This window comes from Ascaphus truei, chromosome 11, assembly GCF_040206685.1.
Source record: "Ascaphus truei isolate aAscTru1 chromosome 11, aAscTru1.hap1, whole genome shotgun sequence".
NCBI lineage: Eukaryota > Metazoa > Chordata > Amphibia > Anura > Ascaphidae > Ascaphus > Ascaphus truei.
In genome coordinates, this window is record NC_134493.1 from 52,838,599 (window position 1) to 52,864,074 (window position 25,476).

Here is a 25,476-nt window from a genome sequence, read left to right on the forward strand (position 1 = left end):
AGTGGCCAACTCCAGTCATCAAGGGCCACCAGCGATCGTTATGACAGCCACCTGTGCTGAAGCAGGGATATCCTGAAAAGCTGGCCTGTTGGTGGCCCTTGATGACTGGAGTGAGTTGGCCGCCCCTGATTTAGAAGCTGATTCAATAAAAAAAAAAGCGGTTTCCCAATCTGCAAGGAAATGCTGTCGCCTATCTCCATGTAACCGGCAGCCCAGCCCGGTGAGTGTGAGAAGGTGCCACCACCGGTGATCGAATTGGTGTCGCGATGACATGATCGCGGGCAGGGTCCTCCAAGGGCATGATTGGAAGTGTGGGATACTCCAGTACACGATCGAGTTCAAGTGATCTCCCCCCCCTAGGAAATGAGCGTTTCATGCATGACGTACCCCGTACATTACAGGGTCCCTAGTGTTCCCTATGGCCGGTTGGCCGCCAGGCACGCACAATCACCTAACCGCTTTGATGTCACTAATGATGGGTAGCGGAGGTTATGATGTAGGCACTATGTCCCGGGGGGCCCCTGGAGTACCAGACCACATGACGTAGTTACGTCCATGGGCACACAAAGGGGCAAGGCATGTCTTAGGGCACCCAAAGGGTTAAACAATGATACGTAATGGATGGGGCTGGCTGCAAAGAGTTATTTGTCAGTCTTCTAAAAAAAAAGTGATGCAAACATAGCAACAGATTCGTCAAGAAAAGGAAATCCCGTTAAAATAAGAACCCCAGTAGGACTTTTCCCTGTGTACATTTGCTGTTTTCTGACCCCAGTTAAAGCTGGAAGACCATGAGATTGGACTTTGCGTCGTTTCGTGGTTTCTTGGCCAAAAGTGGATTCCCGGGGCTAACCAGCCTGCAGAACTTGTACGGGTTAGAAGTTTCTCCGAGATGACACATTTCCCACATCCCGATGGCCGTTTCGCCGATAAATCGCAGCTGTGTCGCAACGCGCAGGTGATTGGACAAACGGTTTCTCTCCAGCAAAACCCAGATCTCAGGCTCTGGGTGGGAAGTTCATTCATTGAAACACTTAGCAGATTTTAACCATGCTCTGATTCGTGACTTTATTCGCAGGGGGGGGGAGCCCAATTTGGCATGGTTCGGGGTGAAAGTCCCCTTTCTACACCCATTCATCCCACTACTACTGCGTTCTGCAAGAACCTGCCCAGCTCCTCTTGCTCCTGTTGACCGTGGTTGAGAAGCAAGCGCAACAATGTCAGCAGAAAGATGGCTGACACATTGACGCTAAGAGACGTGTGGTTTAAATGACTCCTTTAATGAGGTTTTAATTCCACGAGGTGCGTCTTTGGAGATTTGCTACATTGACTCTAAATTCTTTCGTTCTCGACTATTCAAATCATTTTCATAAGTGAGTCTCGGTTAAATCCGGACAATGATCTGGTTATTCAAAGTGATCGACCTGCTGCTTATCCAAAGTTAAAACCTTAAGTCTAACTGAACACCCCTAATCTCTGTAAAATCATCATATTGGCTGATGGTAACCCAACTCTGAAGTGCCTTATTACCCTAGAAAATATTGGGTTGCAAGTCATGCGATTCCAGCTAAAGCTCATTTATAAAGGTATAATATGCGTTTACCACTCACTACCAGAATCCCCCCCCGAAATGTTGGCCTTGTCCTCTGTGTCACATTTGATCCGTGACCAAGCGCCCTAAATTTCAGCAGAGCGCTGAGACACCCCCCCCCCCCGCCCCATCCCCTTAGGGTGGTGCTCTCCAGACGGTGCCTTGTTGCCCAGAAGAAGCAGGTAGAGCGGTTAAATGTTGGGAAGGTGATCGAATTTGTGGGCCCGCGGCTGTTTTTTGGCATCGGGCGCCGGAGAGGCTCCGTTCCCGGGAATCTGAGGCAACAGCTGGCCCTGGGAGAGAAGAGAAAATAGGGGTGTAATGCATCCATGATTAGATATTTCGCTCTCTGTCTGGATAATGTATGTACAGTTGTGTGAAAAATAAAGTTTCTCCCTCTTTGAATTCTATGGTTTTACATATCAGGACATAACAACAATCATCTGTTCCTTAGCAGGTCTTAAAATTAGGTAAATACAACCTCAGATGAACAACAACACAGGACATATTACACCGTGTCATGATTTATTTAACAAAAATAAAGCCAAAGTGGTGAAGCCATGTGTGAAAAATAATAATAATAATAATAATAATAATAAGAAGAAGAACAAATAACTTTATTTATCTAGCGCTTTTCTCCCAATGGGACATTAACAAAATAATCCCCTCTCTTTGTACATCCTGCCTATACAAGTACAAGGAATAAGACCCAATAATTGTTCTGCCTCAGTTCGGCTAGACACAAAGAAATTAAAGCAGCAGTCCTCGCGATAAGGCCAATTTATCTTCTGCATCTTATTGTATTTTTTTTCAATTCCTTTTGAGATATTTATCTGCCCTTGTTAGAGTTTTTTTGTTTTGTTTTTTAAATCTGATTTTAGAGATATAAGGGGTTGAAATACTGATTGTCTGGGATGTTAAAATGGAGCTCTCTCCTCAGCCCAGTGTAGTCTAAAAATGACCCTATACTTCTCAGCAGCTAGAGATTAAGACAATTTAGATTTGTAACACTAGGGAAACATTTGATCAGGACGTGTTCAGGGAGAAAGATACTAACGTTAGATCAGTTAAACACACACAGGATCCTGGGGATCTCTCTGGGGCTCCCATGCCAGTGCATTACTTCTACTGGCCTTAGGGGGACTAGGGGAAATAAAACAAAAAAACTAATAGAATAATTCCCATATCCTCTCTATCGCCCCCCCATGGCCGTGCAGAGCCCCGGGACCCGTTCCTACCATTGGGTGCACTGACATTGTGGAGCTAGAGAGAAACGAAATAACAGTAAGAATAACATCACCTCTCTGTACCTTAACATCCTTCTATCCCCGTGCAAACATACGGGGAGAGCGGGGGTGGGGGGGGGGTGGGAATGATAGCCTCAAAACCTGACCTGTTGGTGGCCCTTGAGGACTGGAGTTGGCCGCCCCATGACTATGAGATTATTACTTGTAATAATCCATGTTTTGCCCACTCATTTTCAATGGTGGATAACGTGATCGGAATCACCAGGTAAATGGACGCTGGCGATTCTAAGGTGGGGGGCGGGGGGGGGAGGTTCTCCCACTACGAAGATCAGCTCTGCGCGTTTTTGAGAAATAAAAGCACTCTTCAGGGCGGATTCCCGCCCCCCCCACTTACGATAGGAGTTGGCAACGAGAGGCGCAGTGATTACCTGCTGCAGCCGCCTCCGGCCCTTCGCTTTTCTCTTCTCCGGTTCCTCGCGGGCGCAGTTGAAGTAAGAGCTCTCCAGCAGCTGCTCACAGGTGTGGCGGTCGTCGGGGTTCATGCGCAGACAGCCCTGCGCGGAGACGGGGAAACACGCTCTAAACGGCTAATAGTCTAACCCTGAAGCTGCCAGAGGGGCCATGCCGCCGTGCGGGTAAGTGGTGTGACCGGAGACTTCTATAGAAGGCGGCCTACATTAGATCAGGGCTCTTCAGCTGGTGGCCCTTGGACTCTGCTCCTGCTCATGTCACACTAGTTCCTTAGGCTCATGTGTAAGTTACTGTAATGTAATATACATATGGTACAGACGTTAGAAACGCTGACATCTAATAGTGTTCAAGTCTTTCAATGTATGTAAAATGACATCACAATAAGCGTGTGGGTCTTCTACTCCGGAATGTTCTCTGATCCGCCCGCTTAGGAGAACCAGCAGAGCAGGAGTGGCCAGGTCAGGTTTTGAGGATATCCCTGCTTCAGCACATGTGGCCCAATCAGTGGCTCAGTCGAAGAACCTGACCTGTTGGTGGCCCTCCCCTGCAGTAGAAGATCCGAGCTCTTCACCAACAATCCGTAGGTGGGTCCAGCTTCCATGTGGCTGGCAGAACACCCAGGCCCGGATCCATCAAGCTGTCGTCACCTACCGTCCAAGCCAATGTGACGTAGCGCCGGATCGGGGGAGCGCACCCCCCTTACCTGGGCTCGGGGAGTCTGGCCCAGCCGGTGTTCGCATGGACTCATTTTAACCAAGGCTCTGGCTTATAATGAACCAACGTGGTTAGTAGTAGCTCTTAGGTCAGGGGTGGCCAACTCCAGTCATAATGACTGAGACAGCTGTGCTGAAGCAGGGATATCGTGAAAACCTGACCTGCTGGTGGCCCTGGAAGGCTGCAGTTCGCCACTCCCTGGCTTAGGTCTTAAAAGAGGTCCTAGAACGCCAGTATAATATTATTTATTAGACAGCTTACAGTGTTAAACACAGCATGTTGTAGGCCCTGAGTCACTGCCCCAAAGAGCTTGCACTCTCATGTTGCTGCCTTAGGCACGGAGGAGGAAGGTAACTTACGTAAGGTCATTAGTTGCTGACACTGGGATCACCCACTTCAAAGGCTGGGTTCTTAGCACGGCGATGCTGCTTGGGGGTAGTAAATAATTGAGCCTCACCTTCATGAAGCTCAGCGCCAGGGGCGGGATGTTGGGAAACTTCTCTTCCAAGGTCTCCTGATAGGGGGACGATCAGTATTCAGGCGGATCACAAAGCACACCAGGCCGGGAATGTTTTTCAGGGAGAAAGTGGAAAAGTGACACCAATTTTAGCAATGAAAAGATGCAATTGCACACAGCTGGGCAAACCTTTCGTAAAGAAAGAAACAAAAGAATTGGCATCTTTAAAGTTATCTAACCATCCTACAAGCAAAAATGTCTCTGTAAATTATGCTGCAAGTTGCGCTTCCCTTGGGGGTTGTCTAATTTTGGGGAAGTGTTTGTCAGTCAAGTGTTTTCTTTCCCCTTATCCCACCCTGTCCTTATCAGAGAACCAATAAAGATAAGGGGAGGGGGAGAGAGGGGGGCTTTGCCTGTGCAAACTCTAGTTGGACACAGTAACATCAGGCGAAAGGGAACAGCCTGAGGAAATCCCCCCCACCCCCAAAGTCTCAGCTCATCATGTTTATAAACTATCTTTAAAAAATGGTTTAAAAATTCTTATAGGTTTCAGATTTTGGTAAAAAGGCATCAATTACCCAGATGTGACCCCCTTAACCATGTCACTGCCATTAGTACACTTTGCTCCTAGGAGGGACTGACCACTTAACCATGTCACTGCCATTAGCACACTTTGCTCCTAGGAGGGACTGACCCCTTAACCATGTCACTGCTATTAGTACACTTTGCCCCTAGGAGGGACTGACCCCTTAACCATGTCTCTGCCATTAGTACACTTTGCCCCTAGGAGGGACTGACCCCTTAACCATGTCACTGCCATTAGTACACTTTGCTCCTAGGAGGGACTGACCCCTTAACCATGTCACTGCCATTAGCACACTTTGCTCCTAGGAGGGACTGACCCCTTAACCATGTCACTGCTATTAGTACACTTTGCCCCTAGGAGGGACTGACCCCTTAACCATGTCTCTGCCATTAGTACACTTTGCCCCTAGGAGGGACTGACCCCTTAACCATGTCACTGCCATTAGTACACTTTGCCCCTAGGAGGGACTGACCCCTTAACCATGTCACTGCCATTAGTACACTTTGCCCCTAGGAGGGACTGACCCCTTAACCATGTCACTGCCATTAGTACACTTTGCCCCTAGGAGGGACTGACCCCTTAACCATGTCACTGCCATTAGTACACTTTGCCCTCTCCCAGGCTAAACAAACCTGCATTTCTTCACTAATCAACACTCCCAAGTCTAACTCAGCCTCCGACTCTTCTGTCTTTGACTCTCTACTCAAACCACCATCTGTCACCTGTTTTTCTTCCTCCATTTCACCTCAGGACTCTGCTGACTATTTCAAGTCAAAGGTGGATTCCATTCGTCAGGACACCCCCTCTGTATCCCCCTCACATCCTACACCTCCTCTTCCTAACTCTCCTCCTGCCTTCATCGACTCTTTTTCCGCTGTCACAGAGGACGTATCGCTGTTGATCTTTTCACCATCTACCACTTGCCCTCTTTCTCTCCCATCTCCTCAATCCTCTTGCTCCTACTCTAATCCCTACACTACAATGGCCATCACTCGAGTCTAGGCGCAAAGTTCATCTTTCCTGTCTCGCCTTCAAATACTTTCTGTGCAAGCTACCCAGCTATCTGAACAAGCGCCTCACCCCTACCACACGCAGCACTTATCCGAGATCTGACTCCAAAAGACTGTTCATGGTCCCAAGGCTCAACAAAGTATCCGGACGTTCCTCCTTCTCTTACCGTGCACCCCAAAACTGGAGCAGTCTACCGGAGACTCTCACATCCACCACCAGTCTAAGTTCTTTCAAAACTAAGGCTGTCTCACATTTTAATCTGGGCTGTAACTGTTACATACGCCTGTAACCGGGGCGCCCCGTCCATTAGGTGAACCTCGGCGGTCGCTTAGGGCGCAACAATCCTAGGGGCGCATTAATTATTATTTTTTTTCCCTATTATTATTATTATTTATTTATTTATTTATTAAATTATTTTTATTTCCCCCCCCCGGTATTTTGGCGCCCTATTATTCTTATTTTGCACCCCGTTAACGCCACTGTTTATTTTATTAATCTTATTATTTTTTTATACAACTGGGGAGCAAATTTGAAGTTTCGCCTGGGGCGTATGAAACCCTTGCGCCGGCTCTGTCTATATTATCTCTTACTGTGCATGCAATGTATTTATATATACTACTAGCTGAGAGCCCCGGCGTTGCCCGGGATGTTTGTGGTGTGGGTGTGGCATTTGGGTGAGGAGTGGTCAACGCGGCCCATGTGCGGTGGTAGTGCTGCTGTGTCTGTACTGATGGTGATTGTATCGGGGTGCTGATTTGGGAGGGTTTGGTGCTGATGTGGGGGTGCGGATGTGGGTGTGCCGATGGGGGAGGTGCAAAGGTGCCGATGTGTGGGTGCTGATGGTGTTGATGGGGGCTGGGAATGGCGGGGAGCCGAGAATGCCAGTGTGCTGGGGGGGCATGGGATAGCGGTGTGCTGATGTGGTGGTGCTGGGGATAGTGTGTGCGTGTGTGTGTGTATACGTGTGTATGTATACACGTGTGTGTGTGTGTATACACACGTGTGTGTGTGTGTATACATGTTTGTGTGTGTGTGTATACATGTTTGTGGGTATACATTGTATGTGTGTGTGTATACATGTGTACGTGTGTGTATACATGTGTGTGTATACATGTGTGTGTATACACATGTGTGTATACACGTGTATACACGTGTGTGTGTGTATACACATGTGTGTGTATACACATGTGTGTGTAGACATTGTGTGTATGTATATATTGTGTGCGTGTGTGTATACATGTGTGTGTATACACATGTGTGTATACACATGTGTATACATGTTTGTGTGTGTGTATACATGTTTGTGTGTATACATAGTATGTGTGTGTGTGTATAGATGTGTGTGTGTGTGTACATTTGTGTGTGTATACATGTTTGTGTGTGTGTATACACGTGTGTGTATACATGTGTGTGTATACGTGTGTGTGTGTATACGTGTGTGTGTGTGTATACGTGTGTGTGTGTATAAGTGTGTATGTCTCCATGTGTGTGTGTGTACGTGTACATGTGTGTGAGTATACGTGTACATGTGTGTGTACGTGTCTACGTGTACGTGTGTGTGTGTCTACGTGTACATGTGTGTGTGTCTACGTGTGTGTGTCTACGTGTGTGTGTGTCTACGTGTGTGTGTGTGTCTACGTGTGTGTGTCTACGTGTGTGTGCGTATACGTGTATGTCTACGTGTGTGTGTGTGTATACGTGTGTGTGTGTGTATACGTGTGTGTGTGTACGTGTGTGTGTCTACGTGTGTGTGTGTATGTGTGTGTGTCTACGTGTGTGTGTGTCTACGTGTGTGTGTGTCTACGTGTGTGTCTACGTGTGTGTGCGTGTCTACGTGTGTGTGCGTGCCTACGTGTGTCTGCGTGTCTACGTGTGTCTACGTGTGTCTGCGTGTCTACGTGTCTGCGTGTCTGCGTGTCTACGTGTGTCTACGTGTCTACGTGTGTCTGCGTGTATACGTGTGTCTACGTGTATACGTGTGTCTACGTGTGCCTGTGTGTCTACGTGTGTGTCTACGTGTGTGTACACGTGTGTCTACGTGTGTATTTGTACGTGTGTGGGGGGGGGAGATGCTTACCTTGCAGTCGGCAGCATGTTCCCCGTGCAGGCCGGGAGACGGACCCTGCAGTCATCTGGTACGGAGGGGCGGGGATCAGACCGGAGCCGGACAGAGGGCATGTGGAGGGGGGGGGAAGCTGCAGGGAGAGCAGTACGGGGCATGTGGAGGGGGGGAGAGCAGCACGTAGCATGTGGAGGGGGGGAGAGCACATGTGGAGGGGGGAGAGCAGCACGGGGCATGTGTGGGGTCCCTCCTGCAGGGCGGGAGCCCCCCCGCTGCCCTCCGGCTCGAGGTGAGGCGTCCTGCAGGGCGGGAGCCCCCCCGCTGCCCTCCGGCTCGAGGTGAGGCGTCCTGCAGGGCGGGAGCCCCCCCGCTGCCCTCCGGCTCGAGGTGAGGCCTCCTGCAGGGCGGGAGCCCCCCCGCTGCCCTCCGGCTCGAGGTGAGGCGGCGGTGCCGAGGAGCGTTGCAGGCGGCGCCGGGTAGGCTGCTCTTTGCTGTGAGGGGGGGTGAGAGAGGTGAGCCGGTGCCGAGGAGCGTGCGCCGCTGCCTCACCCGTCCTGCCGCTGCCTCACTCATCCAGCCGCTCCCACGTGGATGTGAGGCGGGAGGCCGCGTGTTGTGGCCGCTCCCCCACGTGTGTCCCGGGCGCTCGCTCCGCTCCCCCGCTGACTGTAGCGGCGCCGGGTGTGAGCTTGGGGGGGGGGATGAGCTTGGGGGGGGGGTGTGAGCTTGGGGGGGGGGGTGAGGTGTGTGAGCTTGGGGGGGGAGTGGGAATGTGTGTGTGAGCTTGCGGGGGGGGGGGAATGTGTGTGTGTGTGTACACGGGACTCCGGGTAAGTTCGGGCACAGGGAGGGTGGGGGGGGTGTGGAAGTTGAGGTGCGGTCCAGCTGACGGGGGAGAGTGAGGGGCACCGGGAGGGGATTGTGTGTGTGTGTGTGTGTCCCCGTCCGTGTGTGTGTGTGTCCCTGTGTGTGTGTGTGTCCCTGTGTGTCCTTTGGCCCGTCACTCCGCCTCAGGCCAATGAGAGGTGTGCGGGGGCGGGCCAAGGGACCAATGAGATTTCCCCTAGGGACACCGGACATCCAGGCAGGCAGGCAGTGCTTTCACTAATATAGTATAAGATATAACCCTGCTCACTTAATGTAACTACAGTATGTATTTGTCATCACAACTCTGTGCCCAGGACATACGTGAAAACGAGAGGTGGTAACTGTCAATGTATTACTTCCTGGTAACACATTTTATAAATAAATAAATACACTCACTCATATTTTGAACTCCTCCCTCCACTCTGGTACCTTTGCCTCCTCCTTTAAGCACACAACAGTTATACCCTTACTCTAAAACAGCAAGTTTCTAATTATAGCCCTGTATCCCTCCTGCCTCTCAACTCCTTGAACGTCTTGTATTCTCTCGCTTGCTCCATTTTCTCACCTCCTATTCTCACCTAGACCCTCTACAATCTGGCTCCCGCACTGCTCACTCCACTGAAAGAGCCCTCACTAAAATGACTAATGACCTCCATGCTGCCAAAGACTAAAGTCATTACACTCTGCTCATATTACACAACCTCTCTGCAGCATTTGATACTGTGGACCACCCTCTTCTCCTTCACAATCGCCATTCTCTTGGTATCCATAACAGAGCTCTTTCCTGGATTTCCTCTTCTCTCATCATATTTTCAGTGTCTCCTTTGCTTACACCTCTTCCTCTTCTGCCGATCTCTGTGTGGGGGTACCCCAGGGCTCTGTCCTGGGACCTATTTTCTCTTTACACACTCTCTCAAGGTGACCTAATCACATCTCTAGGATTCAAATATCACCTCTATGCAAACAACACACAAATTTACCTTTCTACCCCTGACCTTACACCTGCTGTACAGACCAAAGTCTCTGAATGTCTCTCCACTATATCATCCTGGATGGCTCTCCGCCGACCCAAACTTAACATGTCAAAGACGGAGCTCCTCATACTTCCTCCCAAGCCTGGTCCTCCTGCCAGGCCATCTCCAGGAGCCCCCTGCTTTATAATGGGGTGAGTGGGCTTAGAGGCGCCGACTCATGGAGAGTTAAGGAAGCCCCTGTTACTCCACCAGCTATTGGGGGAGGGGCACTAGCCTTAGTAAGCCTAAAGGGTAACGTTGTGGGGGTGGCCAGGGGTTCCGCACCACGTCCTCGCGGTCCGGTTCGGGGATGCTGGCTCCGTGGAAGAACTGGTTGCTTTGGAAGATGTACTGGTGCCTGGGGATCAGCTTCCCTGTGAGAGATGGAGGGGAGGGAGAGCCTGTCACCTCTAGGACTGGAGGGATCAGAAGGGGGAGCAGAGCCAGTCACCTCTAGGACTGGAGGGATCAGGAGGGGGAGCAGAGCCAGTCACCTCTAGTCTAGGACTGGAGGTATGAGGAGCGGGGGCAGAGTCCGTCACCTCTAGGACGAGGAGTGGGAGCAGAGTATGCTGCCTCTAGGACTGGAGGGATCAGAAGTGAGAGAAGAGGCTGACGTCTCTAGGGCTGGATGGTTCAGCCCAGGGAATAGCAGCAGGGATAACCGAGATGGATACCTCTAGGATTGGATGTCTAAGAGGATTGGAAGTAGGGATACAGAGCCTGATACCTCTAGGACTGGGCAGATCAGACAGGGGTGCAGAGCCTCAGACCTCTAGGGCTGGACGGTTCAGGACGATATGAGAAAAGCTCCTCTGTTAGCAAAATCCGGCTCCTCAGTATCACTACTTTTCAAAGCTTGCTCCTTACCCAGCGTCCGGATGATGAGGTACAGCTGGTCCACGTCGGATTTCCCCGGCCACAGCGGCTGCCCGCACCGCAGCTCAGCGAAGACGCAGCCCACCGCCCACACGTCCACCGCGACGCCGTACTGCGTGTCTCCCACCAGCAGCTCCGGGGCCCGGTACCACCGCGTCGCCACGTAATCCGTGTAATCATCCCCCGGCCGAGCTGCACAAGGAGAGAGGGCGAAGCATGAGAAGTGTGCAGCCACCGCCGGGGTGCGGCCTGTCACACACAGCTGTTATAAGGAGAGCAGGTTTTAGCCCAGGTCCCCAGCAGTGCAAGATGTTTGCAACACTTTTCTGTCTGTGATCATTTGTCGCCAATACTCCCAACAGTTTGAGCTGCAAACTGTAACAATAGATAATGTTATCTTAGTAATATAAGGATACATTGTAGCTGTTGAGCTGCACTGACAGAATCGGCCATTATGTTAGGCACACGAACAGGATTTGGACAGATTTATAACAGCAGCACCAAACGATTGCCAGCTTGGGTAAGGATGTAGAATTATACATTGTCATATGTTTTACATTTAACACATATATACAGTACATACTTTATATATATATAAACAAATAATGCAAAAATAAAGTGAGTGGAATAAAAAAATACAAATACCGTAAAACAGTCGCTATTATCTAATATTACAGAACTGATTTATTTAAAAAAACAAAAAAAAAAACATAACATTTGACATTTTGCTGTTTGAACGGGAAGGAAATGGCGTGTGCGTGTGTGTGTGCGTGTGTGTGTGCGTGTGTGTGCGTGTGTGTGCGTGTGTGTGCGTGTGTGCGCGCGTCACAATACTCACTGAGAATGCGGGCAAAGCCGAAGTCGCAGAGTTTGATGACGCCTTGCTTGGTGAGGAGGATGTTTTCGGGCTTGACGTCTCTGTGGATGCACTGCGAGAGCAGAAATGGGGGTCAGAGGACAGGGGATAGGGGACACCCCACATCATGGAGTGTCCCTGACTCACGTCGCAGAGACAATAACCCCACACAAGAAGCTCCTCTAATCCTTTCCTCCTGCCCCGACCAATAATCAACAAGCGGCTTCAGAAGAAGAGGAACCACAGCGGACAATGTGGCAAAGTCATCATATTTGAGGAAGATTTATACAATCTACTATATATTTGTGAAAGCACTGTATGTCTGCGTCCCTAGCGGCAATCTCATTGCTCCCTTGGCTCGCCCGCCCCCGCACACCTCTCATTGGCCTGAGGCGGAGTGACGGGCCAAAGGACACACAGGGACACACACACACAGGGACACACACACACACAGGGACACACACAGGGACACACACAGGGACACACACAGGGACACACACAGGGACACACACAGGGACACACACAGGGACACACACAGGGACACACACAGGGACACACACACACACGAGTAGGGGGGGTGTTACCTACATTAGCGGGGCTCACAGTGTTAGCAGCACCCGCGCGCACCTCCTCCTCTCCCCGTGTCTCCCGCGCTTTCACCCCGCCCCCCCCCCCCTCCCCCGGCGCCGCTACAGTCAGCGGGACACACACACACACTATTATTACCCCTTCAGCGCCCCCCCCCCCCCCCACCCAGTGTCAGCGGCCGTGCGAGACCCCCCTTCTATATCTCCCACCTCTCCCCCCCCACACATATACATGCCCCCCCTCCCCGGCGCTACAACTCACCCCCTCCCCGGCGGGGGAACAGCCAGTGGCCAGGCAGGCTGCCTCGCGGCGCCGAGTGCCCAAGATGGCGGCGCCCGGGAAACAGCGGGGGAGCGGCCGCCTCAGATCCACGTGGGACCTGCCGGATGGGTGAGTGAGCGGCCTTCACCTCCCTTCACCCCCCCTTCACCCTCCCTTCACCCCCCCTTCACCCTCCCTTCACCCCCCCTCCCCTCCAGTGTCTCCCCGATACCCCCCCCCCCCCCCGGCGCCGCTACAGTCAGCGGGGGAGCGAGTGCCCGGGACACAGCGGGGGAGCGAGTGCCCGGGACACAGCGGGGGAGCGGCCACAACACGCTGCCTCCCGCCTCACATCCACGTGGGACCTGCCGGACGGGTGAGTGAGTGGCCTTCACCTCCCCTCACCCACCCCTCACCCCCGTTCACCTCCCCTCACCCCCTTTCACCTCCCCTCACTCCACTTCTCCTCCCTTCACCTCCCCATTTACCTCCCCTCCACCCCCCCCTTCACCTCCCCTCCACTCCCCCCTTCACCTCCCCTCCACCCCCCCCCTTCACCTCCCTTCCACCCCCCCTTCACCTCCCTTCCACCCCCCTCCCTTCCACCCCCCCTTCACCTCCCTTCCACCCCCCCCTTCACCTCCCTTCCACCCCCCCCTTCACCTCCCTTCCACCCCCCCCTACACCTCCCTTCCACCCCCCTCCCTTCCACCCCCCCTTCACCTCCCTTCCACCCCCCCCTTCACCTCCCCTCCACCCCCCCTTCACCTCCCCTCCACCCCCCCCTTCACCTCCCCTCCACCCCCCCCTTCACCTCCCCTCCACCCCCCCTTCACCTCCCCTCACCCCCTTTCACCTCCCCTCACCCCCTTTCACCTCCCCTCACTCCACTTCTCCTCCCTTTACCTCCCCTCCACCCCCCCCTTCACCTCCCCTCCACCCCCCCTTCACCTCCCCTCCACCCCCCCCTTCACCTCCCCTCCACCCCCCCCCCTCCACCCTCCCCTCCACCCCCCCCTTCACCTCCCTTCCACCCCCCCCCTTCACCTCCCTTCCACCCCCCCCTTCACCTCCCTTCCACCCCCCCTTCACCTCCCTTCCACCCCCCCTTCACCTCCCTTCCACCCCCCCCCCTTCACCTCCCTTCCACCCCCCCCCCTTCACCTCCCTTCCACCCCCCCCCCTTCACCTCCCTTCCACCCCCCCCTTCCACCCCCCCTTCACCTCCCTTCCACCCCCCCCTTCACCTCCCTTCCACCCCCCCCTTCACCTCCCTTCCACCCCCCCCTTCATCTCCCTTCCACCCCCCCCTTCACCTCCCCTCCACCCCCCCCCTTCACCTCCCTCCACCCCCCCCCCTTCACCTCCCCTCCACCCCCTCCCCTCCACCCCCCCTTCACCTCCCCCCCCCCTTCACCTCCCCTCCACTCCCCCCTTCACCTCCCCCACCGCCTCCCCCACCCCTTCCCACCGCCTCCCCCCCCCTTCACCTCCCCTCCACCCCCCCTTCACCTCCCCTCCACCCCCCCCTTCACCTCCCCCACCGCCTCCCCCACCCCTTCCCACCGCCTCCCCCCCCTTCTTCCCACCACCTCCCCCCCCCCCTCCCACCGCCTCCCTCCCCCCTCCCACTGCCTCCCCCCCCCTTCCCACCGCCTCCCCCCCCCCTTCCCACCGCCTCCCACCTCCCTTCCCACCGCCTCCCCCCCCTTCCACCCCCCCCTTCACCTCCCTTCCACCCCCCTCCCTTCCACCCCCCCCTTCCACCCCCCCCTTCACCTCCCTTCCACCCCCCCCTTCACCTCCCTTCCACCCCCCCTTCACTTCCCTTCCACCCTCCCCTTCACCTCCCCTTCACCTCCCCTCCACCTCCCCTTCACCCCCCCTTCACCTCCCCTCACCCCCTTTCACCTCCCCTCACCCCCTTTCACCTCCCCTCACTCCACTTCTCCTCCCTTTACCTCCTCCCCTCCACCCCCCCCCTTCACCTCCCCTCCACCCTCCCCTCCACCCCCCCCCCCCTTCACCTCCCCTTCACCTCCCCTCCACCCCCCCTTCCCACCGCCTCCCCCCCCCTTCCCACCGCCTCCCACCTCCCTTCCCACCACCTCCCTTCCCACGCCTCCCCCCCCTCCCACCGCCTCCCCCCCTTCCCTTCCACCCCCCCTTCACCTCCCCTCCACCCCCTCCCCTCCACCCCCCCTTCACCTCCCCTCCACTCCCCCCTTCACCTCCCCCACCGCCTCCCCCACCCCTTCCCACCGCCTCCCCCACCCCTTCCCACCGCCTCCCCCCCCCTTCACCTCCCCCACCGCCTCCCCCACCCCTTCCCACCGCCTCCCCCCCCTTCCCACCGCCTCCCCCCCCTCCTTCCCACCTTCTTCCCACCACCTCCCCCCCCCCCTCCCACCGCCTCCCCCCCCCCTCCCACTGCCTCCCCCCCCCCTCCCACTGCCTCCCCCCCCTCCCACTGCCTCCCCCCCCCCCCTCCCACCGCTTCCCCCCCCCCTCCCACCGCCTCCCCCCCCTCCCACCGCCTCCCCCCCCTTCCCACCTCCTTCCCACCGCCTCCCCCCCCCTTCCCACCGCCTCCCCATCCCCTCCCCCCCCCCTTCCCACCGCCTCCCCATCCCCTTCCCACCGCCTCCCCCCCCCCTTCCCACCGCCTCCCCCCCCTTCCCACCGCCTCCCCCCCCTTCCCACCGACTCCCCCCCCTTCCCACCGCCTCCCCCCCCCCTTCCCACCGCCTCCCCCCCCCTTCCCACCGCCTCCCACCTCCCTTCCCACCGCCTCCCCCCCCTTCCCACCGACTCCCACCTCCCTTCCCACCGCCTCCCCCCCCTCCCACCGCCTCCCCCCCCCTCCCACCGCCTCCCCCTTCCCACCACCTCCCCCCTCCCTTCCCACCGCCTCCCCCCCCTTCCCACCGCCTCCCCCCTCCTTTCCACCTTCCCGCCTCCCCCCCTTCCCACCGCCTCCCCCCCCCTTCCCACCACCTTCCCCCCCCCTTCCCACCACCTTCCCCCCCCCTTCCCACCACCTTCCCCCTCCTCCCCCTTCCCACCACATCCCCCCTTCTCCCCCTTCCCACCACCTCCCCCTTCCCACCACCTCCCCCCTTCTCCCCCTTCCCACCACCTCCCCCCTTCTCCCCCTTCCCACCACCTCCCCCGTTCTCCCCTTCCCACCACCTTCCCCCTCCTCCCCCTTCCCACCACCTTCCCCCTTCCCACCACCTTCCCCCTCCTCCCCCTTCCCACCACCTCCCCCCTCCTCCCCCTTCCCACCACCTCCCCCCTCCGCTCCCCTTCCCCCACCCTCCGCCCTCCGCTCCCCTTCCCCCCCCCCTCCGCTCCCCTTCCCCCCCCTCCGCTCCCCTTTCCCCCCCCTCCGCTCCCCTTTCCCCCCCCTCCGCTCCCCTTTCCCCCCCTCCGCTCCCCTTTCCCCCCCCTCCGCTCCCCTTTCCCCCCCTCCGCTCCCTTTCCCCCCCTCCGCTCCCCGTTCTCCCCCTTCCCACCACCTTCCCCCTCCTCCCCCTTCCCACCACCTTCCCCCTCCTCCCCCTTCCCACCACCTCCCCCCTCCTCCCCCTTCCCACCACCTCCCCCCTCCGCTCCCCTTCCCCCACCCTCCGCTCCCCTTCCCCCCCTCCGCTCCCCTTCCCCCCCTCCGCTCCCCTTCCCCCCCCCCCTCCGCTCCCCTTTCCCCCCCCCCTCCGCTCCCCTTTCCCCCCCTCCGCTCCCCTTTCCCCCCCTCCGCTCCCCTTTCCCCCCCTCCGCTCCCCTTTCCCCCCCCTCCGCTCCCCTTTCCCCCCCCTCCGCTCCCCTTTCCCCCCCCTTCCGCTCCCCTTCCCCCCCCTCCGCTCCCCTTTCCCCCCTCCCCCCCCTCCCCTTTCCCCCCCCTCCGCTCCCCTTTCCCCCCCCTCCGCTCCCCCTTCCGCTCCCCTTTCCCCCCCTTCCGCTCCCCTTCCCCCCCTCCGATCCCCTTTCCCCCCTCCGCTCCCCTTTCCCCCCCTCCCCCCCCTCCCTTTCCCTCCCCTCCCCTTTCCCCCCCTCCGCTCCCCTTTCCCCCCCCTCCGCTCCCCTTTCCCCCCCCTTCCGCTCCCCTTCCCCCCCCCCTTCCGCTCCCCTTTCCCCCCCTCCGCTCCCCTTTCCCCCCCTCCGCTCCCCTTTCCCCCCCTCCGCTCCCCTTTCCCCCCTTTCCCTCCCTCCCCTTTCCCTCCCTTTCCCCCCCCTCCCCTCCCCTTTCCCCCCCTCCCCTCCCCTTTCCCCCCCCTCCCTCCCCTTTCCCCCCCCTCCCCTCCCCTTCCCCCCTCCCCTCCACCCCTTTTTCCCTCCACCCCTTTTTTCCCTCCACCCCTTTCCCCTCCCACCCCGTCCCACACTTCCACCCCTTCCCCCCCTCCTCTAACCTTCCCCCCCCCTCCTCTAACCCTTCCCCCCCCCTCCTCTAACCCTTCCCCCCTCCTCTAACCCTTCCCCCCCCTCCTCTAACCCTTCCCCCCCCTCCACTAACCCTTCCCCCCCTCCTCTAACCCTTCCCCCCCCTCCTCTAACCCTTCCCCCCCCTCCTCTAACCCTTCCCCCCTCTCCTCTAACCCTTCCCCCCTCTCCTCTAACCCTTCCCCCCTCTCCTCTAACCCTTCCCCCTCTCCTCTAACCCTTCCCCCCTCCTCCACCCCTTGCCCCCCTCCTCCACCCCTTGCCCCCCTCCTCCACCCCCTCCTCCCCTTCCCGCCGCCCTTTCGCCTTCCTGCTCGCCTTACCGCCTCCCACCCCCGCCTCTGCCTTTCACCCGCCCTTACTCCGCCCGCCTCTGCCTTTCACCCACCGCCTCACAGCCGCTGCATGCACTCAACAGACACCCGCCACACTCGACACATACCTGCCGCCACACACACCTGCTGCCTCCCGCCCCTACGCACCGACATCACTGACCCACCGCCTCACACCCTAGCAGGACCCCCACTCACAGACAGCACTCACAACCCACGCGTCACCCGCCGCCTCACACCCTAGCAGGACCCCCACTCACAGACAGCACTCACAACCCACGCGCACCCGCCGCCTCACACCCTAGCAGGACCCACACTCACAGACAGCACTCACAACCCACGCACCACCCGCCGCCTCACACCCTAGCAGGACCCCCACTCACAGACAGCACTCACAACCCACGCGTCACCCGCCGCCTCACACCCTAGCAGGACCCCCACTCACAGACAGCACTCACAACCCACGCGCCACCCGCCGCCTCACACCCTAGCAGGACCCACACTCACAGACAGCACTCACAACCACGCACCACCCGCCGCCTCACACCCTAGCAGGACCCCCACTCACAGAGAGCACTCACAACCCACGCGCCACCTGCCGCCTCACACCCTAGCAGGACCCCCACTCCCAGACAGCACTCACAACCCACGCGCCACCCGCCGCCTCACACCTAGCAGGACACACGCCTCACATTTTTACATCTGTTATGTCACCAAAATATACATTGTACTGTGGTGTGTTTACAATAAACCATTTTTATACAACATCGTATTACATTTTCTTCCATCTTTCTTTTCAACATTATTATCCAACCTTTACAACAAATACTCACCTATTGTTCCACCATTTATAAATAATACTACCTATTACGCATTTACATCCCGGGCAACGCCGGGTCTCTCAGCTAGTATATATATATACCGTATAATACAGTTCTGAAGTCAGGCAATCACGAGGCAGCACACAAAAGGTAGTTTGCCAGAACCAGTGTATTAGTGAAAAGTGTTACATCTAGACCAACGTTTAGGTCCTCTAAACGGGACCTTTCTCAGGGAGATGTAAGGGAAAATTATATATATATATATACAAAAAACAGGATGTTCAGGGCACTCAATATACCTAAGAGTACTGTACAAATAACTTTGCTGAGAATCAGGGGTCTCGCAGTGCAGCCGGGACCACCACCCAGCAACAGAAGAGATAGACCAAAATAAAAAAAAATCTGCAGACCTCTCTGGCAAAGTAAATGCTTTGCCAGGGTCTAATGCATCAGACAAGCATAAGGGGTAAGTACAAGACAAGGGGGGCGACGTTTCGGACCTACAGGTCCTTTATCCAGCTCCTTGTTTTTATTTTTGGTCTAGATATATATATATATAATAGAAAGGAGTAGTGTTCCTAAGATACAGTATCACTTTCTATTTGTTTCTGTTTTAAGCAGACTATTTCTGAGTGGGCGACATCGGGTTCTGTTCTCTTTCCGTGTATATAGTGTCCGTTTTAATCTGCGAACCCCTGGCCTCTAGGCGGCCATATTGTTTCCCCAGTTTGCCAGGTGAATCAGAAGTTCCCTCTGGACCAGGTAAGATTAAAAAATATATATACAGTATATCTTGGTAGCAGGGATTGTTGCTTTAATAAAACTGCAAGTTCCCGTTCCTCTGTGTTATATCACCATAAAAATAGAATTATTTCCAGAGTCCAATGGCCCCCCAGCCTCCCTGCACTCACATTATGCTTGTGGCAGAAGTTTACCGCTTGTAGTATCTGCCTCATGATATTCTTAGTCATGGCGTCGGAAACACTGGAATATAAAAGAGAATAAATATTAGGACAGGATAAGGCTGCTGAAGGATCATTGCCTTAAACCTGCAATCCCATTAGCATCAGTGAGGCTGCCTGCAAGTTGTAGATGGGTTTCTGGGATTCAGAGCCCATGATGTCTGTTGGAATCCATTTTGGATGTGTAACATGGGATTCGTGTCACTCAGTATCCATTTTGTTTCCCCAGACTCTATTTCGTAATGTTAGTTTCGGACTGTGAGAAAGATGGTGGAGTAGGAAAGCAACGCATTCAAGGAAAACAACTATTTGTAGGAAAGATAGAATTGTTTATGGAACAGAGGATGGTACACAAAGTGGGTGCAAGATGGAGTCTCTCCAAGGCCAAGATAAGAGTCTAGTCTTTGCGCCTAGACTTTTGATAAGTAATTGATTGTGGCATTGTCTCTTATTATTGTTTCATACTAACAAAGCCATGCATAGGTTAATCTGTAGATGAAGAAATGACAGTATGAATCTGTTTTTAGAGTAGATACGTCAGAACGAACCAACCAACGATACAATCGTGCGATCAAGAATGCTTGACCGTTCTCTGTCCAATCGACTCACCGAGGCTGGGTAACTTCACTCCGGCCTTGCTGCCTCTCACCTGTCTCCAGGGTTGCCACCTTCTATTGAAGGCCAACCCAGAGACTTTTTGCAGAGTCCTGTCAACATGGCTGTGCAACGTCCAATGGATCGCATTGCCATGACAACGGGACGCCTTATGACGCTGAGGCATCCCGTGGCGTCACGTAGCATCTTGTTGTCATGGCAACGCAACACCATTTGACGTTGCAGAGCCATGTCGATGGGACCCTGCAGGGGGAGATGCCGCCCGGAGATTTCTCAGGTAAACCGGTAGCCCGGAGATACGTGACCGAAACCCATAGTCTCTGGGTCAAACCTGGAGTGGTGGCAACCCTGCCTGTCTCCCCTACAATCTGTCCTACACGCTGCTGCTAGAATCACTTTACTCCTAAATCTGTCTCAGCGTCTCCCCTGCTGAAACCCTCTCCTGGCTTCCCACCACATCCCGTATCACTCACACAATCCTCCTCCTCGCTTTAAAGGCGATAGGCTTTTGCGGCCCAGTAGTGCTCGCACTTGCAAAAGAGGGGATACATTGGCGAGGTTGTCAAGCTTATAATGCATTGGCCAAAGAATTTAATTCAACAACCCTCACTTAAAAACAGATAAGTATTTAACTATATCATGAGTCGTATTGGATGTAGCATTGGGCCTTCTTGTCTTCTGTTAGACTTCAAGAAGGAAAAACATCATACAGAAACTATATATATATACATATTTATTATTTTATCCTTTTCTTTTTTTTAATACAAACATCTCCCTTCCAAGGCAGTTGGAGTTTTTCAGTTGGAGTTTTGCAAAGTGAGTTTGCGGAATAATTTGGCCGGCGCCCGCCCCGGGGTTTCTTAGGATAGACACTGACCCGCTGGGGTGTTTCTCCAGCTCGTTGAGGACGGTGTGGTCGCAGTATTCGAAGACGAGGTGCAGCTTTCTCTTCCTCCTGAACACCTCTAGGAGATTCACCAGGTTGTTGTGTTTCAGTTGCTGGAAGGAGATAGATGGGGGGGGGGAGGGGATTAGGTTTTCTGGCCGAACAAGGTCATTCCCCGGAGCTGGACTGGTCTAAGACCTTTGGTTGTGTCCACTTCCCAAATCTCCGCTGGTCTTTAGCTGCCACTCACCTCGCCGCCGGGACATCGCTTTGCCGCCAAAGTAAGCCCCTAACCTTACAATATAACCCCCTCTTCTTAACCCCTAATACTAACGCTACCCTCTACCTTAAAAACCTGCACCTCTTACCCTAAAAGCCCTTACCTGAATCCTCTACCCTGAAAACCTTAACCCCTTACCGTAATTCTATACCCTAAAAACATATCCTTAACCCGCTACCCTAACCGCTAAAACCCCTTAATTTACTCTCATTGGTGAAGCGGCCGGCGGCTGAGTGTCCAGCGGCTGTGGCGAAGGGTCTCTCAGAGACCGGCCGCAGCGAGGCGGCCGCGAACACATATCTGATTCCGGGCTGGACCGCGTTCATTTCAGCCTCGCGGACTCACCGGGAAAAGTACTCTGGGTGCTTCCTGGTATTTCAAAAACCCTGCGTCACGCGGGCCAATAGTGCCTGCCTTTGAAGTGGGTGAGCCCGGTTCATATCCCAGTGTTAGCTTTTGTTTTTTATTTACTTGATCTCCCAAATGTAGATTGTCAGCTCTTTGGAGAAGGCGCTTGTTGTGCATGCAAAATGTTCTCTTCAGCACTGTATACAATGTCTCCAATATACTAATTACTCTGTACCCAATATCTATACCACAACATCTCAACGTCTGCTAGTTGGCTGCTGTTTCCTCTCCCAGAATCCCTTGCTGGTATCATCCTGACTGGCTATGGGCTCCTCCCTCCCAAGTGAGGGCAGTGACATCATCACACTGGAAACAAAGCTTCACCTCACTCCACCTGCCATGTTGCTCTGTCCTAGGCAGCAGAGGGATCTCCTATCACAGGGGGGCGCAAACTTTTTTCCCTGCGCCCCCCTGACGGCTGTCCCCTCGCTCCCGCGCCCCCCCCAACCCCAACTTACCCGCGCTCCGGCGTAATGGCGTCACGTTGCCATAGCAACGTGACGTCACATGACCTCGCAGCGTCATTTTGACACCGCGTTGCCATGGCGACGCCGGGAGGAAGCCGCCGGAGCCACGGGTAAGTATGGTTTACAGAGGCCCTGCAGCTCCCCCGGCACTTAATTTAAGTGCCTTCGGGAAGCGCGCGGGGCCTCTGTAAACCCCGCGCCCCCCGTCGGCAATCTCGCGCCCCCCCTGGGGGTCGCGCCCCACAGATTGCGCACCGCTGTCCTATCATATGGAACATTCCATGTAATGTTAAAGCCGCAGTCCAATATGCTAGTTTTTTTATTTTATTATTATTTTTCCCCTTTAATATGTGCATCAATACAATCCACTCAATGATCAGTAATCAGCTAAGTTGCCAAATCGATTTGTTCTCCTGTGATCGATCGGCAAAGATTCGGCTCGAGGGTTCACTAAATGGCTGTCAGTGCAGCAGAAGAGGACCAAAGATGCAAAGTTCTGTGGGGAAGATCATGTGACCAAGTAGTCACTAAATACAATTGATGCATTGCTAGAGAGAGGGCAGGGGTCAAAAAGGGGTGTGCCAGAGCCTGCTTCAGAAGAGGAAGGGGATGTGACTTTATAAATGGTTGCTCTAGAAACAAAAAATGCTTGTTACATTATAATACATTAAAAATGAGAGTTAGCCCTCCCCCGTCTGTCTGTCCCCCCCCTCCCCCTTCCCCATATGTTAAAATGTTTATTGGAAATTTTCTGTACCCTTCTCAGTCATGTGCTCATGACAACTCTGTATCCTTGGTTATGTATTTCCAATAAAAAAAGAGTGAATAAATAAAAAATATAAAAAATGCGAGTTAGGATATTGCTTGGTCTGCAGCGTTAAGAGGGACATGTATGAATGTGGAGGAGTGAACTTGAAAAGGAACGCGCGTGTATGTGTGTCTCAAAGTAGGTGTCACCTTTAGCATGCGTATCTCCCGCAGAGCGATCTTTTTAATGATTGGATCGTCCTCCGACTCCACAAACTTCTTGATGGCCACCACCTGTCCCGTCTCCTTATTCCGACACTTAAACACGACCCCGTAAGATCCCTCTCCGATCTTGGCCAGCTTCTCGTATTTCTCCATCCCTGCAGAAGCACAGGGTGAAGGCCTCAGATGATCGCTCTTCTCCCCTGAACATGGTGTGTCCATACTCCCTACCCTGAAGAGCTTGCAATCTGAGTTGTGTTACACAAGGTCACACAAGCACTGGAAATGATGACTTCCACTTCAGAGGCTAGCATTTTAATCACTAGGAAGGTTGCCTTCTCTCCCTGACTTTGCAGGTCATTGAGAAGGCACGTTTGGAACACAGGACACAGTTACTCTACAAAGAAGGGAGACAGTGAGGGGACACAGACGAGCAAGGGGACAGCGACAGAGAGAAGGGAGGGGACACGGACGAGCGAGGGGGCAGCGACAGAGAGAAGGGAGGGGACACAGGGGAAAGAGACAAAGAGGAGAGGGGACAGGGAAGAGAGGGGGCAGTGACAGAGAGGAGAGGGGACAGTGAGAGAAGGAGAGGGGGCAGTGACAGAGAGAAGAGGGGACAGTGACAGAGAGGAGAGGGGGCAGTGACAGAGAGAGGGGAAAGAGACAAAGAGAAGAGGGGAGAGTGACAGAGAGGAGAAGGGACCGTGAAAGGAGGAGAGGGGGCAGTGACAGAGAGGAGAGGGGGCAGTGACAGAAAGGAGAGGGGACAGTGAGGGGATTTTAAAATGGCGCTGGCTGGGATATCAGAGCAGCACTTTATTATCTTCTGGCGGCAACAACACTCGCTGGATCCCGAATCACCCTTATTTAGCCGCTGCAGATATACACACAGTCAATAGTTACCGAGACCAATCGCAGCATGGCGCCTGCCCGCCAAACTACCCAGATTTACAGGCGCGATGCCCGCCGGTTCATTAACCCCTGAAGTGTGTGGGCAGGTTGCTCTGGCACAGAAGGGGTTAATTGATGCATGTTATGAGACGCACAAATGCCTCATCTGGGTTAACGTGACTTTTGCAAGGCATTGTGGGGATTCATTATGTGTTTGTGTTATATACAGCACATATATACACACGTGTCCCTGTCTGTTGTGTATACAGTACAGTATAATGTTATATCTCTTTAACAATATATCAAGTCAAATTATATAGGTATAAATATGTCAATATCTGTACACATTTAAAGACACACACACACACCGCGTATAAATAGATAAATATTCTTACATACTGTGTATAAAGAAAAACAACTACATAAAAACAAAGTATATAGGGATAAATATACGTACATAAGGAAAAAAATACACACACACACACACACGATTATACTGTATACACAACAGAGAGAAAAAACTTACGCGTGTCTGTGTGTGTATATATATATATATATATATATATATATATACATATACACACACGTCCCATTGTACCGCCCTACAGAGTACGTCAGCGCCATATCCATAATACCAAATACATTGCTTTATAATACGTCACCCGCGGACGTGAGGAATCCCTGGGAGGCTCAGACCAGGTGCAAAATCCGCAGCGAGTGACCCGTTTGCCAGGGTCACCGGTCACATTTCTGGGGCCTGCTGCCACCCATGGGATAAGCAGGCCGGGGACTGGGGAGTCTATGGGTTGCCGGGGGCAACGGTGCTCAGGCTGCAGAAGGAGACACTAGGCCCAACCTCCCTCCCTCTTGTTTTGTTTGGGAAGTTAGGCACAGGGTTTCTATGGTGACAAAGCCCAGGGCCTTGGGATCACACTGTGGCCAACCTCCTCGCTGCCTGAGGCCTGTAATCTGGGATCATCTCCTTTTGAGAGACACTTAACAGGAGCATTAACAGTCATATTATAAGCAGCATATAAGAAAGCACAGGCGTGTATATGTATATGTATATATATATATCCCACCACTGTTGTCTTCCGTGGACGTCCAGGGATTTTTGTGTTGCAGAGCTCACCAGTGCGTTCTTTTTTCTCAGAATGTACCAAACTGTTGATTTGGCCGCTCCTAATGTTCCTGCTATCTCTCTCTGATGGATTTTCTTTTTTTTGCAGCCTAAGGATGCCCTGTTTCACTTGCATTGAGAGCTCCTTTGACCGCATGTTGTGGGTTCACAGCAACAGCTTCCAAATGCGAATGCACACACTTGGAATCAACTCCAGACCTTTTACCTGCTTAATTGATGATGAAATAACAAAGGAATAGCCCACACCTGTCCATAAAACAGCTTTTGACTCAATTGTCCAATTACTTTTGGTCCCTTGAAAAAGAGGGGGCTACATATTAAAGAGATGTAATTCCTAAACACTTCCTCCAATTTGGATGTGAATACCCTCAAATTAAAGCAGATAGACTGCACTTTAAGCCCATATTCATTATTTAACTGTAACATGAATTTAGTTTGGTACACAGCCGAAATAACAAAACTTGTATCAGTGTCCAATTATTTCCGGACCTAACTGTATAGGCCTGGATTGATTTGCGCTCCTGATTCTTTTGCCGCAACTACCTTCTTGGACTTGGATTGAGTCCAATATCTGGAGCAGCGCTCTTTTCAAGGAATATTATAAATTTACATTTATTTTGCTATTTTCACACTTGTGTTCCCCCATTCACTAGTGAAT

At 54.0% G+C, this 25,476-nt stretch overlaps 1 protein-coding gene across 3 annotated transcripts; it reads right to left on the reverse strand.

The window, feature by feature from the left end:
* Window positions 1-1,261: 1,261 nt before the first annotated feature.
* Window positions 1,262-24,614, reverse strand: CDKL4 (cyclin dependent kinase like 4). Of its 3 annotated transcripts, none has more exons than XM_075566317.1 (10): window positions 24,320-24,614; window positions 22,772-22,941; window positions 20,651-20,772; window positions 19,108-19,180; window positions 11,734-11,824; window positions 10,887-11,087; window positions 10,302-10,390; window positions 4,478-4,534; window positions 3,264-3,389; window positions 1,262-1,881 (listed from the first exon to the last, which is right to left on the reverse strand). In XM_075566317.1, exons 2-10 carry the CDS (start codon window positions 22,937-22,939, stop codon window positions 1,780-1,782), a joined length of 1,029 nt encoding a protein of 342 aa, XP_075422432.1. In that variant the 5' UTR covers window positions 22,940-22,941; window positions 24,320-24,614; the 3' UTR covers window positions 1,262-1,779. The 3 variants fall into 3 exon arrangements, with proteins under 3 accessions (XP_075422432.1, XP_075422433.1, XP_075422431.1); XM_075566318.1 differs by having other exon boundaries at window positions 24,313-24,614; XM_075566316.1 differs by having other exon boundaries at window positions 24,340-24,612.
* Window positions 24,615-25,476: the final 862 nt, after the last annotated feature.

Coding starts and splice junctions, on each gene's coding strand:
- CDKL4 (XM_075566317.1), bottom strand. CDS start 22,939: ATGGAGAAATACGAGAAGCTGGCCAAGATCGGAGAGGGATCTTACGGG. Junction 11,088..11,733: donor CGGCTTTGCCCGCATTCTCA/GTGAGTATTGTG, acceptor CTCCTTGTGCAG/CTCGGCCGGGGGATGATTAC. Junction 4,535..10,301: donor AACCGGACCGCGAGGACGTG/GTGCGGAACCCC, acceptor TCCCCCTATCAG/GAGACCTTGGAAGAGAAGTT.